At 42.7% G+C, this 18,058-nt stretch overlaps 1 protein-coding gene across 2 annotated transcripts in view; it reads left to right on the top strand.

The window, feature by feature from the left end:
* XRCC6 (X-ray repair cross complementing 6) overlaps positions 1-18,058 on the top strand; it is a 247,393-nt gene that overhangs the window by 124,365 nt on the left and 104,970 nt on the right. For both annotated transcript variants that reach the window (XM_040359639.1, XM_040359638.1), the window contains exon 7: positions 14,064-14,250. In XM_040359639.1, coding sequence (XP_040215573.1) covers positions 14,064-14,250 — 187 coding nt within the window. The remainder of the gene's footprint in view (positions 1-14,063; positions 14,251-18,058) is intronic.

Below are 18,058 nucleotides of genomic sequence, written 5' to 3'. Positions count from 1 at the left end.
ATTCAAGCAAAGAACTCCCTAGCTAGGTGGGTTTTCAACTTCGCCTTGGAAATGTGTAAGTTGTTTCTCTCATACTAATGGAGAGTGGTGATCATTACTTGCCAACTTTAAAGGCTGGGTAGGGGTATTCAAATCTCTCATGAAACCTGATCACCTAGCAAAGCAAAGTTTCCCACCTACATCCTCGAACAAGAAAACTGGCTCTTCGTCCAGTTGAGGTGGGACACGTCAGAGGGTGTGGCCAAGATGCGGGACTGTAGCTGTAGCCTCTGTTAGCTCATTAGCAGATGTGGTTGATCTGTGTGGTTTGTGCCCCCTAATTTCGCTTTGTAGAGGGGCTGGTACCCACTGTGGGAGAAGAGCTGATGAAAGTACAAACGGGAGGCGTTTGAGCAGCACACTTTTTTCTTTTTTTTTGTGCAAGAACGCAGTTAAAGCGGAGTTCCACCCAAAAGTGGAACTTCCACTTAATTGCTCCCCCCCGGTGTCCCATTTGGCACCCTTTGGGGGGAGGGCTTTTTTTCACAGGTTCCCTTCCCTACTTCGGGGACACTGGGCCACGGTCGATCTCCCTGAAGTTCGGCCCCCTCCTTCCTCCGCCGTTGGGCCAATCGGAAAGCGCAACACGCTACTGAACCAACCGGCTGTGAAGCCAAAAGGTTACACTGCCAGGTTCCCTTACCTGGAATGGCAACGGCTGCACCCGACAGTCGATCCAAAGATCAGCTGGGCTGCTGACCATTGTTAAAGTATTTGACAGCATACAGTTTCATTATAGTTTGAGAACCAGGTATCAGTGCTGGGTCAAAGGATGGACATTGGGAAACAAAGACAGATGGCGTCAGTCTAACAACTAGCAGATGATAGAGTGGAGACCTTGGCTGTTAAAGCTTAAAATATTTTTAATTTTATTCTATAATCTTAATTTATTAATTTTTCTTCTTACAATCAATAACAAACATATAACCAACAAACATGAAGAAAAAAAGAGAGGGGACAAAAGTTTATAATTTTGTTTCCTGTGTTTTTAATATTTATAGAAGATGCATGTACTAGTCTTAACATATTCCTTTTCTGTAAGTCTGTAAAATGGCGGCCTAACGCTGATTCCTACTCCTACTGATTCCTACTCCCCAAAAAATCTAAGGCCTGTGGTGACTAGACATGTGCAGACTGGAATATTTCGTTTTTTCGTTTTCGTTTGGAAAATAAATTTATTTAGTTACTCCCGAAAATCGTTTTGATTTATTTTGTTTTTCGTTGGGGAATAGCTTTCGTCCGAAAATCCAATAATACTTGGTTTCTGTCAAATGGTGAAAAGAATATTCGCCGGAACGTTGAATCTTTGTTGGTTTCTGTCTAATGGTCAAAAAATATTCGCCGGAACGTCGAATCTTTACACAGAATCGTACATTTCCGTTCGAATATTCTGCAAACAAGAATTCTAATGTTGTATGACTAGTAATAATGTCGAATCTATTCTCTATAATGTCGAATCTATTTTCTCATAAATCAAAATCTATTCTCTGTAATGTCGAATCTTTTCTCTATAATGTCAAATCTTTTCTCTATGATGTTGAATCTTTTCCCTATAATGTCGAATCTCTCTATATCAAATTTTTACCGCAACGAAAATTAAAATAAAGCATTTTTTATGTCGGATCTTTCGGTTTTCGTTTCTTGCACTTTCGTTATCGTTTGTTAAAAAAACGATAACGAAAAAAACAGATTTTCGAACAAAAACGAATGCACATGTCTAGTGGTGACACTATGTCTGTTCAATCCATGCGAAATAGAGAACAAGCCACTATCCCCTAGCTGTTTATACCAAAGAGATTAAAAATCTGCCCTTCTAATCTCCTTTAGGTAGACAGTACAAAAATGCTGTAATTGCTAATACCTCCAGGTATCGTTTGGAAACTCGCCATATTCCTCTCTATGGTCCCACAGCTGGCATAATCTCCCATTACGCATAAGCGTAAAACAGCTAGTGTCTCCATCAATAGCCCAAGATTAAAAAAAAAAGTAATGACTCCCCCAGTGGAAACCAGCAGAATTCCCCTAATGGTAATAGTGGAGAGATTTTTTGAGCTAGAGATTCTGGTTTGTTAACTGAGTCCCAGAGCTTCAAGGTGTGGGTAGTATGAAAAGAGGCAGTTTTGGACAGCCCTCCATATGGGTACAGGACAGATGGAGCTTGGGCTAAATCACGACCTGCCAATGTCTTTTCTAATATCACCCAGACCTTTTGGGTGGTATGATGTATTTTAAGAATTGTAGTTCAAGCAATTGCTCCATAATAATTCTTCAAACTAAAATCCATTTTAGACCTCGTAAGAATATTATATGCCAGTCTTGGTTTAGTCTTTTGCCAAACAAAATCAGAAAAAATACGCCTTACATTAACAAAAAATTACTTTGGGAGTTGAAGGGCTTTGGGGGGCACCCCCATCCCTAAAGTGTTAACTTTTCCTAGCCAGGAGAGGGTAGCTCTGTCCCAATCTGCCAAGTCTCCCTTGATTATTTGGAGGAGCCAGATATAATTTTCTTCATATAGCTTTGATAGGTCTGCCGTCAAATTAATTCCCAAATACGTCTTTCATTCCATATGAAAGAAAGACTGCTTAAGAGAATCTCCTAAATTTTGGGGTATGTGCAACTGCAAAATTTTGGATTTGTTATTTATTTAGAAGTTTGACATAATCCCAAAATCCTTTAGGTCCGCCATTAAATTAGGTAATGTTATTAATGGTTCAGATATAAAAAACAAAATATAAAAAACAAATTATCCGCATAAGCGGAGAATTTATGCTCTACAAGGCCTAGTTTAAAACCGTGGATATTGGGGGTTTCCCCCCTCACCCTCCAGGACAGCTAATTGAGAGGTGATTGGCTCTGCCTTCTACAAGGAAACACAAATCAGATACAATTTAAAAGGCCCCTCCCTTTCCTCTGACCCTCAGTTTTGTGTTTCCAGACACCCCAGGAGCACCAACACTTTTTTTTTTTTTTTTTTTTGGGGTCTGGTAACTGTGGTTGGTGGACCCCCCTTCTTTGGCATCATCCAGGACTAGTTGTGGCCAAATCCTGGGTATGTTCAGTCCCTGTTTTTTCGGCCAGAAGGGTTTCCTATTGTTGGAGGTACTTGCTTACCACGTAGGTGGTGGCAACTTCCTTCAGGTTTTTCCCCCAGCTCTGCCTGGTGGAAGCCTGGTCATACTCGGCTTCACCGAGGTGTACCAAAATGGCGCCAGAACCGGAAGTCACGTGACGCACTTTCCGGCGCCGTGTTTATAAGGAACACGCCGGAGTACACTGAGGACATGCTACCTGGGACAGCAGCCTATTTTCCCCGACCGATCTTCACTCGCCAATGGAGCTTGAGGACAAGTCTGAGGAGGGAATACCCGCTCGGATGGAACCAGCGGCAGCCTTCGGTTCCTATATTGCCCCCAAGGTAAGCCCTTGTCTGTGATTATGCAGCAGGGGACCTTTTTTGTATGGGCCTTCTTTTCTTATGGCTCTTGTTTCTGTTTTTTTTTTTTGTAGGTTAGACCGATGAAAAAGAAATGCGGAAACTGTAGAGCCAGGCTGCCTGATGGATATTAAAGGCTTTTTTGTGAAGATTGTATTTCATCTAGGGCTAGTTCAGAGACTACCTCTTTCAAAAGAGTTAATGTCTTCTATGAAGGAGGTGGTAGCCTTCTTCCTCTTGTCTCAGAACTCAAGAGCCTTCAGATTCAGTTAGATCCTGCTCGGTCCGAGATCAGTGATTCACACTATACCTGAGATCTGGAAGAAGGGGAGCATCCAAGCTCCTCATCTCATGGGTATTCTGCATCAGTGGGGGAGGCGGGTAACCCTGAGTTTCTTTTTCCAGCAGAGGATATTGATGAACTTTTTAAAATCTATTTATGCCTCTGAACAGATTGAGATGCCACAGCAAATTCAATCTGTGCAGGATAGAATGTATAGGGAGGGGGCTTCAGGAGCGGAAGTCAAGGGCTTTCCCGGTTCACCAGTCACCTAAAGATATGATTCTTTTAGAATGGAAAGAACCCGAAAGGAGGATGTTCCAGTCTAAAGGGCACAAAAGAAGATTTCCTTTTCAATCTAAAATTGAAGAGACTTTCTTTAAATGCCCTAAGCCCTATGTCACAGGTTTCTAAAAAGTCAGACCTGTCCTTTGAAGACTCAGGGGTCCTTAAAGAGAAAATGGATAGGAAGGCCGACTCTTTGCTGCGTAAGGCCTGGGATGCTTCAGCTTTGTCCTTGGGTCCAGCTGTAGCATCCACCTGTGTGGCTAGGAATTTGGATGTATGGGTTAAGCGTCTGGATGATCTCCTTTAATCCGACACCCCCAAAGAGGAAATTAGGGAGTCCCTCCCACTCATTGCCAAGTCAGTAGCCTTCTTGGCTGATGCAGCTGCATCCTCTGTGAAAGCTGCAGCTAGGTCTTCTGCTCTCATTAATTCAGCCAGGCGAGCGATCTGGCTTAAATCTTGGGAGGGGGACCTTATTTTCAAGAACAAGCTCTTGCATTCCCTTTGAAGGCAAGCTCTTATTCGGTTCCTCCTTGGTGGAGGTCCTAGCTCGTTCCTCTGAGAAGAGTAAATGGTTCCCTTCTTCTCAAAAGAATAAGCCACAGAATAAGAAGCCTTTTCGCGGTTTCCAGAACAAAGTTAATTTTGGAACCAACAGGCAAAGAAAAAGTGTCTTTTAACAGATAAGCAAAAGAAAGGCACTCTTTACTCCTTCAGCCCCTTCCAAAAATCCCAAGTGACGCCAGGATAGGGGCAGGGGGAAGGTTGTACCATTTCTTCAAAGAATGGGCAGAGATTTCCGACAATTCCTTTATCCGTTAAACGTTGGAAAGGGGTTTCAGGTTGGAATTCAAAAGTCTTCCCCCCCCCAGAGATTTTTCCTTCTCATCTGCCGGGAAACCAAGATAGATGGCAAGCCATGTTAAATCTAGTCTCCATGTGGGAAACGGGGTCATTTTCCCTCTTCCGGAAAATCAAAAATTCCGGGGATTTTATTCCCACATCTTTCTGGTTCAGAAAGCCTCCAGGGGCTTCTGGATAGTCATCAATTTAAGCATTCTGAACAAATATATTCTCTACAGACGTTTCCGGATGGAAAACATTTATTCTGTAAGGAATCTATTGTGGCCAGAGGTATTCATGGTTACCCTGAATCTTCAGGATGCTTATCTTCATGTTCCAATCTGCCAGAACCACCGAAGGTTCCTCAGATTTGTGATTCTCATGGACAACGGGCCGAGTCATCGGCAATTCAATGCCCTCTATTTCGGTCTCTCGGCAGTGCCCAGAATTTTTACAAAGATCATGGCCGAAGTTATGGCCTTTTTTCGGATACAGAGTGTATCGATCGTCCCATATCTGGACAATTTTCTGATCTTTGCACGAGACAGAAGCCCTTATCCGGGATCTTTTGCAGACCTTTCAGAATCTTGGGTGGAAAGTCAACCAACAGAAGTCTTGTCTGGTACACTCCCAGAGCATACTTTTTCTGGGTTATCTAATAGACTCTTGCTCAGAAGATTTTTCTTCCCAAGGAGGACATTTTGAAACTTCTCGCTGTGCAGGCCTTTAAATTGCTCCCACAGACCTCGCTTCCTTGGATCATGCAGTTATTAGGTTCAATGACTGCAGCCATCCCTGGGGTGCCCTGGGCCCAATTATACTCCAGGCCCCTTCAGGCGTTTCTTTTGCACCATTGGGATTGCAGGAAGGATTCTCTAGATCGGCTAGTTCAGCTACCAAGAGAGGATTTTCTCAATCTCTCCTGGTGGGAGCAGCGGGAACACCTGCAGGGAGGGAGGAACTGGGCGCAACATGCTCCAGTGAAGGTTACTACAGACGCCAGTCTGTGGGGCTGGGGTGCGCACTCTCAGGGCTGTCGGACAATGCCACTACAGTGGCATACCTGAACAAGCAAGGGGGCACTCGTTTTAGTCATTTCTAACGCTATCACAGCAGAATCTGTCCTGGGCAGAAATCAATGTCACCTCAATCAGAGCAGTCCACATCAGGGGTTCAGAGAATACGCTGGCGGACTATCTGAGCATAGTGAGCGTTCGTTCCAGCTGTTGGGAGTTACATCAAGGCACATTCCAGGAGATTGTGCCAAGATGGGGCCTTCCTGCAGTGGACCTTTTTGCCTCCAATCTCAACAGAAAGCTGCCGGCATTTTTCTCACTGGAGAGAGAGACCTGGTCCTTGGGGACGGATGCTCTCTCCTTCCTGTGGGATTTCGCTCTGGCCTACGCCTTCCCTCCTTTTCTCCTCCTACCTCCTGGTAGTTCGAAAAAATATTCAGGATCGGCAGAAGTGGTTCTGATTGCCCTCTGGTGGCCCAGGAGGAGTTGGTTTTCCTCTCTGAAGACCCTGTGGATCTTCCCTGGCCCCTACCAGATCGGAAGGATCTACTTCATAAGGGACCAGCATTGCATCCAAACCCTCAGACCTTCCATTTGACGGTCTGGAGGCTGAGCGGCGCATCTTACTGTTGAAAGGGTGTTGGGAGTAAGTTATTCAAACTATCCTGGACAGCCTCAAGTTGGTAACTAGTAGAATCTATAGGAAAGTTTGGAAAACTTTTAATTCCTGGCAAAGGAAATCCGGTTTAGATTATTTTTCCACTCCCTGTATATTGGATTTTTTACACAGCGGAGTGAAGGGACTATCTGTCAGCACCCTTAGGGTTCAGGTTGCGGCCCTGTCTGTGTTTTCAGACAAGAGGCTAGCGGAATATCCTTTAGTCAGGAGGTTCCTTTCAGCCAAATCTACCGTGTTTCTCCAAAAATAATAGTCTTATATTAATTTTGGCAACAAAAGACACAGTAGGGCTTATTTTCGGGGTAGGTCTTACCATGTAATGTGCTGTCTTCTCTCTCCCTCGCTGCTTGACAGGAATCCCCAGTGTGAACCAAGTTAAAATGCTTGTAAAATCCTATAATCCACTCTATTACAGTATTATATAATGTACAATGTGTGTTTCTGTAATATAATTGTGCCAAATACCTTCATAATAGCGCTGCTCTGCTTTTCTGTGACCCGCCGGAGCTCTCTTCCCCGCGATTATATTACATAAACACAAACATTGTACATTATATAATACTGTAATAGAGTGTATTATAGGATTTTAGAAGCATTTTAAACTAGGGCTTATTTTCGGGGTAGGGCTTATATTACAGCCCTCCTGAAAAATAACGCTAGGTCTTATTTTCAGGGTAGGTCTTACTTTCAGGGAAACACGGTAGACATGCTCCCTGGATCGTCAAACGTGCCTCCTTGGGATCTATCTTGGGTATTTCAATGCTCTAACAAGGGCTCCTTTTGAGCCTTTGCATTAAGCTTCCCTGAAATGTATTTCCTTAAAGATTTCCTTCCTTTTAGCTATTACGTCAGGGAGAAGAATTTCTGATCTGTAGTCCCTTTCCTGTAAAGATCCCTTCCTGAGGATTCTAGAGGACAGGGTAGTGATTAGACCTGATCCTTTCTATTTACCCAAAGTATCTTCTAACTTTCATAGGTTCCAGGAAGTAGTCCTGCCTAGTTTCTGTACCTCTCCCAAAAATGTGGAGGAGGAAAGATTTTTTTTTTTTTTTTAAATGTAAAGAGATGTGTTCTACTTTACCTAGAGAAATCCAGTGGGTTTAGGAGTTCCTCCCAGCTGTTAGTATTGTTCAGTGGCCCCAAGAAAGGGTCCAAAGTTTCTAAAATCTCTATTGCTAGATGGATTAGAGAAGCTATTTGCAAAGCTTACAAAGCATCAGGTCTTATCATTCCTTCTATAATTTAAGGCCCCCTTCTACAAGATCCATGGCTATGTCATGGGCAGAAAGAGTGGGGGCATCATGGGAAGAAATTTCTAAAGCTGCCGTCTGGTCCTCCTCTCATGCATTTGTCAAACATTATAGAGTTCAGATACTTTCCAGCCAAGACCTTTCCTTTGAAAGGAAAGTTCTTCAGGCGGTTGTCCCTCCCTAAGGTATAGTATCTTGCTTATCCTCTCAAATAGCTGTCCTGAAAGGTGAGGGGGGAAAATCCCCCTTTTAGTCTTACCAGTAACGGTATTTACAGGAACCTTCCAGGACAGCGTCTATATTCCCACCCTATTTTACTTTTACCTGGTGTTTGGTGTTTTTGTTTTTGTGTTTTTTCCTCTGCTGATTGCACTTTGGTGGAGGTTTACTTGATCTTCTAAACAACTGAGGGTCAGAGGAAAGGGAGGGGCCTTTTAAATTGTATCTGATTTGTGTTTCCTGTAGAGGGCGGAGCCAATCATCTCTCAAGTAGCTGTCCTGGAAGGTTCCTGGAAATACCGTTACCGGTAAGACTAACAGGGTTTTCTCTTCTTTTACATAGCGGTGCCTCCATGACCAATGCAAATGGCAGGGGTGACAAAGGTCACCCCTGCCAGGTCCCGTTCTTTATCTCAAAAGAGGAGGAAAGGATACCATTGACCTTCACCCTAGCCGTGGGTTTCCTTTCACATTTACTCTTTTATTTTCCTTTTTTCTTTTATAACAAGGTCACAAGAGATTATCATACAAATACAACCATACATTACATTATTCTAGACATAATGTCTCTTCAAAAAAAATAAACAGACACAAATCCAAAAACATAATTATAGGCCGTTCAGTTTTCACTCTTATTCTTAACTACACCCGTAGTTTAAAAAAAAAAAAAAAAAAAAACCCGCACAGGACCACCCCGGCTTCCAGTCTTCCTTACCTTCGGCTCACTTCTAATCAGTTGAACTCCCCCACCTCCCGTCCCTCTTCCGATAGTTTCTTCCCCTCTTCTGTAAGTATAAACTCGTTCCATCCTGCCCATGTTTCTACGTATTGTTCCCTTCTATTCCTAGACGAGAGCATTAAGTCCTCCATAGCTCCAATTTCCCTGACCCTATTGAGCCATCTCGCTACGGAGGGAGGTCTACTGTCTCTCCACTGGAGACTTATTCCCATTTTTGCTGTATTTATCAGATGCCGAAGCACCGACTTTTGATACTCCCCTACTGGAATCTGTGAGCTATGGAGGAGAAAAAAAGCTGGGTCATCTGGAATCTGGAATTTCGTAAATTTTTGTCCTATTCTACGCACCTCCTTCCAGTAGTCTTTCACCCTTACGCAGTCCCAGAATATATGCCGCAAAGTCCCCTGCTCCAGGCCACATCTCCAGCAATTCTCTGAGTTTTCGTTAGAGAGTTTGTGCAACTTTACTGGAGTGTAGTACCACTGCGACAGTAATTTATAATTGCATTCCTGGATCCGTGTTGATGCAGATGAATTTAAAGCCAGAAATACTATTTGTTTTCGTTGGGTCTGTGAAAAGGTTAACCCCAGGTCTCTTTCCCATTTGATGATTCCCGGGAAGACAAAATCCTCCCGGGGAACATTCAGTATTTTATACATTTTAGAGCCCACTCGCTGTATTGGTTCTTCCTCATCACAATATTTTTCAAATTTTGTCAGTTGCCGCCGGAAATTTGAAGGGTGTCCCAACGAGCTTAGGAAATGTCTAGTTTGGAGCGCCTGCCAGAAACTTAACTCATATTCTCCCCCTACCCTCATCAGTTCAGCTATTGGTGGCCACCCATCTGTTTTAAAAAAATGGGATACCTGGACTTTACCTCTCCCTTTCAAATTATTATATACTGCTCCGGCCATCCCCGGTGTGAATCCTGGGTTCCCCAGTACCGGGTATAGGGGTGAGTGTTTAGATGAGAATTTAGAGTTTTTGCATATTTTAGCAGTGACGGACAAGGTCGCTCCGATTAACGGGTGTTTCTTCATCTTACTTGATAGTAGTTTATAGCACCAGGGTGCCCTACCTAGTGCCACTGGGGAGATCTGCTGTTCCACCTCTACCCACCTTTTATATTGTCTATTTCTACACCAGTCTATCAATCTCGTCAGGTGAGCTGCTTGATAATATTTAACTATATCCGGGATTGCCATCCCTCCCCAGCTCTTTGGAAATTTCAACACCTCTTTTTTTTATCCTTGGCCTTTTCCCGTTCCAAACAAAACTCATCAAAGCCGAGTCCATTTGCCGGAGAAAGGCCAAGGGTAGGGTCTGAAACAGATACGTTATTTTTGGCAATATACTCATTTTCGCTATATTGTTCCTACCGAACCATGAGTGTATTCCATATTGCCATTTCTTCATAAGCTTGCTAACTGAGTTAAGGAGAGGTGGGAAGTTTAATTTAAACGTTTCTTTTATGTTTGCTGGAATTAGAGTACCCAAAAATTTTAGCGCCGTCTTCCATTTAAATCTGAAATTTTGTTGTATTATATTCCGCATCTGTATTGGTACTGCCACAGTGACTGCTTCAGATTTAGCCTGATTTACTTTTAAATTGGATAATTCTCCAAATTTTACAATTTCTTTGACCAGATTGGGGAGAGAGACATGTGGTTTTGAAATAGCAAACAGCAGGTCATCCTTGAAAGCTATTACCTTATGACTCCCCTCCCCCATCTGAATGCCCTGTATATCTGGATTTTGCCGAATTCTGTTTAAAAGGGGTTCCAGGGACAGGACAAAGAGCAATGGTGACAGGGGGCATCCCTGTCGTGTTCCGTTCGAAGTTGCAAATACTTTAGAATGTATCCCATTTACTCTCACCGAGGCACGTGGGTCAGTGTACACACTTCTGATCCATCCCAACATATTTTCTCCTAGGCCCACGCGTCGCAACACAGAGAACAGGAACTTCCAGCTAACTCTGTCAAAAGCCTTCTCGGCATCGGTATTTAGGAACGCGGCAGTGATGCCCCCCTCAGATGCCCCCTGAACCAGATTTAGGGCCCTTATCGTACCATCTCTTGCCTCTCGCGTGGGGATAAATCCTACCTGGTCCCTATCTATCAACTCCGGAAGCCACACTTGTAGCCTACTAGCTAATATCTTCGTGAACAGTTTCAAGTCAGAGTTTAACAACGAGATTGGCCTATAACTGCTGCACTCCGCCGGATCCTTCCCCTCTTTAGGGATCACTGTAATATGGGCTAACAAAGCCTCCGGTGGGAATGCAGCAGATTGACCCATCTCATTGAAAACTTTTGTCATTTGGTTACTCAGGAATGGTAAAAACTCCTTATAATATCTAATCGTGTAACCATCTGGCCCCGGAGCTTTCCCATCTTTCATAGTTTTTAACGTTGACTCTAATTCTTCTACTGAGATGGGAGTATCTAGGCTGGCCTGAGCGATAGGTGGTAGGCTAACTAGATCCACTGTTGAAAGATAATCATCTATCTCTGTTTGGGACACCAATGTCTGAACCAGATTGTACAGATTGGAATAGTATCTACCAAATTCCTCCGCTATCTCCTTTGGTTTCCGCTTCAATTGCCCCTCCTGCCCCTTGATTTGTGGGATATACGTTGCTTGGCTCTTTTCTTTCAGCTTCCCTGCTAGCAGTTTGCTACACTTGTCCCCAAATTCGTAGTTTATTTTTTTACCCCTTTGTATAATTGCTTTAGCCTTGTATCGTAGTAATTCTGTAATCTGCCTCCTCAAATGGCTCAATTCTCTACCTATTTGGGGGGTCAATGTCTTTTTATGCTGGAGTTCTAATGTTTGGATATCTGCTAATAGATTCTTTACCTGTTGGTCACGTTTCTTTTTTATTTTCGCTCCATGTCTCATCAATGTCCCTCTAATTACTGCCTTGTGGGCTTGCCACACCATCCCAGGGTTGCTCCCAGGAATATCATTCAGTTGGAAGTATTCTGTAATTTCCCGGGCAACATCTTCTCTCACTTCTTCATTCTGTAGGAGACTCTCGTTGAGACGCCACCTTCTTTCCTGTGCCAACTCCGTCCCTGCCAGCGAGATACATAAGCTCACCGGCGCGTGGTCTGACCACGTTATATTTCCTATGGATACCTTTGTTACAGATGGAATCGGATATTGGGGTACCATAAACATATCGATCCTAGAGTACACCTGATGTGGGTTGGAGTAAAAAGTGTAGTCTTTCTCCTCTCCATGCAACGTTCTCCATACATCCACTAACTGGGCCTCATAGAATCTACCCAACACACCCCGTCTGATTCCATCTGCAACAGATGAGGTCCCCCCGGAACAATCAATCTTTGGATTTAGTGGAATATTAAAATCGCCCCCCAGGATTAATTTACCTTCCGAAACTGCCATCAGATCCTTCAGTTTTTTCCTCAGAAATACATCCTGTTGTACGTTAGGTAAATACACCGTAGCTAGAGTCACCTTAATCCCTCTTATTGTCCCATTTAGAAAAAGATATCTCCCTTTTGGATCTCGATATATATTTTCAAGTATCCAAGGAATCCTATTTGAAATCAAGATGGAAACCCCTTTGGATTTCGCTTCTTGGTTTTCCGCATGATACACATATGGGTAATATTTATTTTGTAGCATAGGTAGCCCTCCTGATCTAAAGTGCGTCTCCTGAATATAAACGATGTCTGTTTCTGTAGATCTCATATCCCTCAATAGCATCCTGCGTTTCTCAGGGGTGTTAAGTCCCCTAACATTTAAAGATGTAATTTTTATTCCCTCCATCTGGGCACCAAGGGGAAAAGCAGTGCCCGGGGGGCGCGAGAGAGGCAGAAAACCCGGGATACCGGAGTGGTCCAAAAAAGAAAAAAAAAAAAGAAAAAAGGGGAAAAAACCCCTTTATATTTTAGGGTGAGTCCCACACCCACTAACCCCCCTCTACTTCCCTGTTCCCTTTCCCTCCCACCTCCCCCCTTATGTCTCACCTGGAGAAAGAACCCACTTATGACCCCCAACCCCAATTGGTCAGTGGGTAGTCCTATTCCAGGGAATGGACCAATTTGGCAGAGCGCTGAATCTGATTTATCTGATTATTCTCACTTAACCGTAATTTAAATATAGAGAAACAAAAAAAAAGAATCCCAAAAATAATATATAAAGACGTGGAATTTTTTTTTACTCCCAGCTACTCCACCCCCGCCCCTCCGATTTACTGATACCCCGTTCTTTATCTCAAAAGAGGAGGAAAGGATTCCATTGACCTTCACCCTAGCCGTGGATTTCCTATACAGGGCCATAATCCTGCCTAACATTCTTGGGCCCCAGACCCACGACGGCTAGAACCTCCTCAAGGAATATATTTCATTTTAAGTGGAGAGTAGGATTTCAATTGGAGGGTATTGGTCAACAGTGTAAATGGTTTAAAACAGTTTAAATGGTTTTTAAATGTATATTGAAAACATTGTATAATTTATTGTTGTATCTTTAGACAAGGTTATTTATTTATATATATATATGTTTTTTTATCAAGAGGATGTCTAGGCTTCTGCTGACAATATGGGTCTTTGACCCTTATTTGTTCTGTATGCATGTTGCTGTTGCCTATCCCACTGTTTCATTGCTTGGGGGCATCCCATAGTCTATGAATAGTCAACCTTTTGTATTGTACTGTATGGTTAAGATACTAGAATTTTTTACAAGACTCGGGCCACCCTCCCCTCTTTTCCAGTTAGTCTGGATTGCTTTCTAAAAAAACGGAGGACTCTCAGATTAAGGTGTGGTTATAGGAGTATGCTCGGGGGGGGGGGGGGGTGGGGGGGGGTCACATGCCCAGTAAAGCTTTTGCAAGAGTCCAATCACCTAAATGTAGCAGTCAATAACCCAGGGCCTATGAATATCCAGTGTGTCCTGTATTGTGCACCAATATATGGAATTTATTTTACTTTTGTCTAAATTCCTACCAAACTAAATGCAGATGAACAAATCTGCTTTAATTCCATCAGCCAGCTACAGCAGCTGTCAGAATATAGTGGGCTCTGCGGACAATGACTGCAGCGGATTGGCTGTAGTCACTGTTTACCCAATAATTATCCACCCAGATTTTTAGTTTGAAGGATGTTGGGTGGTGTGCCGCCCACTGCTTGAGTTTTGGCATCAGAAAACCGAATGTAGCGTGATTAGTGTGTGACCAACTTTTAAGTAAAGCGTTTTTTTTTCTGAGATGTCCTTTTAACTGTTTTTTATTTTCCTCCACTGCAGACTCTCATTGAAGTTGGGTAATGATGTCAGTCTTACGGTTGGCGTTTATAACCTGTTACAAAAAGCTATGAAGCCACCTCCTGTCAAGCTTTACCGTGAATCCAATGAGCCTGTGAAAACCAAGACACGTTCTTTCAATAGGGAGAATGGAAGTTTGCTTCTTCCCAGCGATACAAAGAAATCACAGGTACTGGTACAGCTAGAGAATGGAAATAACTAATAAAGGAATAGTAGCTACTTGGTAACCTAAGCTAAAATCTACAAAATCCTTTTGTCAAACACCAAAACAGTGTGGGGGCAATTCATGAAGTCATTTGCAACACATTTCAGGGACAGGGAAAGGGTTCTTCAGGGACAGGCAACCAGTGGGGCTTGTACTTACTCTTAGTATGCTCAAAAGATATAAGTGTACATATAACCTCCGTGTTATACTTAATAAATTAATTAAATTGCACACATAATATGAAAACTATGCAAATGATTAATCAAAGTGATAATATAACGCAATCATTGACTAAACAAAATTGTGTTATTCAAAATTTGGACATGATTCAAAATATGTGTAGGTTGAAAATGCACCAAATGAATATAGTGAATAAATAACCAATATTATATAAATAAATATAATAAATACAAAGTGAAGCACTGCTGTGTCCTTCTTGTCTGGTAAGCCTTTGATCTTCATGGTGGTGGATTGCCTACAGACAACTATATACAGAGTCACTTTTATCACAGTGGATCAATTTTGGACTTGGATTTCATTTGTTCAATAGCACTTTTTTGGTTTATTTGCATCTTTTGGTGCTTCACTTTGTATTTATTATATTTATTTATATAATATTGGTTATTTATTCACTATATATCATTTGGTGCATTTTCAACCTACACGTTATTTTGGATCATGTCCAAATTTTGAATAACACAATTTTGTTCAGTCAATGATTGCGTTATATTATCACTTAGATTAATCATTTGCATTGTTTTCATATTATGTGTGACATTTAATTAATTTATTAAGTATAACACGGAGGTTACATGTACACTTATATCTTTTGAGCATACGGAGAGTAATATTTTGAGCGCCGCACTTTCTCTTTTCCACCTGCTTTATATACAGTATATCTGTTGTGCAAGCAGCTACTTACATTCATTATTGACAGCGCGGGTTTCCTTTCACCTTTGTATCGGTTGTACTTGCTCCCCCTGGAGGATTCTGCCTCGGATTGTTTACTTGGGTGTGTCCCATCTGACTCTCTTCCCTCCTCAGACAATTCAGTTGCTCTGTCTGGTGTCCCACACTCCTGCTGCCTAGGTAAAGAGGATATTGCTGAATCTGTCTGCCCTTATGGGACAAATTTGCAGACCTTTTATAGAAGTCCTCAAGGTTGTAAGCGATTCTCTCCTTCCCTGTCGTGTTTCGTTTCTGATAGAACTCTGGCGAGGGTTTTGTACCCAAAAGAGCATAATGGACTGCCGAGGGGGAAGATGACTATATGCCACATTCTGGTGGTCTGATAAAAATCTCTTTAAACTCTGAATTATGAAATATCATGCGTGACTAACAATCAGAAATTAACAAAGAAATAAAAAATCACGTCCTAAAAAAAAAAAAAAAACACTTAAACATATCAAGTGCTTTAAGTCGGTGGCATTAATGTTGACAAACCAGGCTTAAAAATTTGTGACTTGTGTTTTAGAGAGTAATCCTCTGGGTATTCCTCCACCATTACCTCAAACTGCTTGCCAAGACTGGTGGATCCCACAGATCAAGAGGGCTCACAGTGCTTAAAAATATGATCTAAAGAGCAGCCAGGAACCAAATGCTTTCCTCACAAACAGCAGCTCCTCCATGTTGCAGGAAATTACACAAAAAGAAACTCCATAATGGCGTATTTAGGTTGAAGCATTTATTTAAAAAAGGATCGGTACTCGCAAAACTTTAGTGTACAGCATGCTTAACCTCATCTTTTGACCAAACACAATGGACACACTTGTGTTCTCCCATTTCTGCACTCCTGGCAACCTCATCAACACCCCCTTTCCTCTCTCTGATCACAATCTCATCACCGTATCCTTGTCTTCAACCACCTATACCTCCAAGCAGCAAATGATTACTTGTAGAATCCTTTTCTACTTTAACCCTTTTTTTCTCTCTTCTGCTACTGGCCTCTTCTGTCTACAACAGTTTACTAGCATCCTAATTGGAAGCCCTTGCTCCTTCTACATGCAGAATGAGGCCCTAGCCGTGGCAAGCTGACACCAGAGACATAGACTTGCTCTTGAGAGACTGTAGCGTAAAACCAAATCCCTGCAGAACCTATCCCTATATATATCTGCTCTCCTAAAGCACTATTTCTGCCTCCATGCTACTAAACAAACCTACCTTGTCACTAAAATCTTGTCATTCTATCCTTGTCGGCTCTTTACCTTTTTAACTTTCTGCTTTTTCCTTCTATACTATGCTCTTGTCTGAGCTTCTACCTCACGGCCTCACTCCCTTGGCCCCAAACCCAATCGCCATCAAAAGCCTGTAGATTTCACCTTTCGTAACATCTCTAACATTCGTATGCAAACCCAACATTTCCTTTCCATAATATGTGCCAGCTGTACCTTGTACTTGAAAAAGTATCCTGTTCACTCTGTGTTGCTTCCTTTTATGTGAAATCTGGTGTTCCTGCTAGTCCCTCTACCTTCCTGTTAAAAACATAGCACCATATGCGGGAGAACACACTGTGGTCAATCCTCTAGCTATGCCAATGTTCGGACATGTCCTGACACGCTCTCCTTGACTATTGCAATTCCCTTCTCTATCATGAATGCGACTGCCAGATGTATCTACTATACCAACCGCTCAGTGTCTCCCACTCCTTTCTGCCAATCCCTGCACTGGGCTTCTGATTGCTTAGCAAATTAAATTGAAAATACTAACAACATACAAAGCCATCCACAACTTTGCCCCGTGCTACATCACTAATCTTGTCGTCAAATACCATCCAAACCATCTTCTCTGCTCCTCCCAAGACCTCCTGCTCTCAAGCTCTCTTGTCTTTCTTTCATGCTCATCCCCTAAACTTCTCCAGAGCCTCTCCCATCCTCTGGAACTATCTACCTCAATCTGTCCAGCTATCTCCTACTCTGACAATAAAACAGAAAAAATTGCGCTTATCACAGAATTTAGTAGTCGGTGATGACCAGAAATCACCCCGACTCAAGATCAATAGGGAGGCAGCAGCTTTTGTGCCGAAGCACTGGAAGAAATTGTAAAGAAAAAAGTTTAAAGCTGTGCCTTTACACCCGGACTCAGTGTGAACAATCGTCCATATCATTTATATATTGCTGTTATTCTCATTAAGAACTCTGTTAGTGGGGAGAGAGTCTATATCCTTCACACTATTGCATGGAGCTGCTACACATGAGAAACTTCTATCACCACCGTGAACCACTTCAGTCTTCAGTGAGAGCCCACCACCACAATATCAAGCCGCTTACCAGATAAACTGGAATAGAAAGCATTCGGCTATAACCTAGCCGCGGCCTTTGGGTAGACATCCCACTCCCTGGATCCGAATCTGCAACTTGTTCCCGCAGACGTAACGACACGCCACCATACGGTCATATATAAAAATAGCAGGACATCGTGTAATTCCGCCAGGAAAGATTTATTAAAACCAAAAAAATATAAAAAAAGGTACTCACATTGTTAAAGTACAAATCGAGCGTTTAAATGGGTTTGTTGCCGGCCGGCGAACACATGGAGCAGAGCCCTTCCTCCAGAACGCGATGACGTCACCGCACGTCCTCCCAGACGCGTTTTGTCATTGGACGTTGTCAATGGGATAGGCGTAGCGGTGACTCATCCTTCATATACGCTCAGACCTCACCATGAGGTGTGAGCAAGGTACTGTGGACGCCATCTTGGTCGAGGGCAAAATGCCAATACTCGACCGTGGTGTAATACCTAAAGCAATCAAAATTATAATGGACAAAAACTTATA

The sequence above is a fragment of the Rana temporaria genome, chromosome 7 (genome assembly GCF_905171775.1).
Source record: "Rana temporaria chromosome 7, aRanTem1.1, whole genome shotgun sequence".
Classification (NCBI taxonomy): Eukaryota; Metazoa; Chordata; class Amphibia; order Anura; family Ranidae; genus Rana; species Rana temporaria.
Note: the sequence above shows the minus strand (reverse complement) of the source record. Positions and strands in the feature narration are given on the sequence as shown.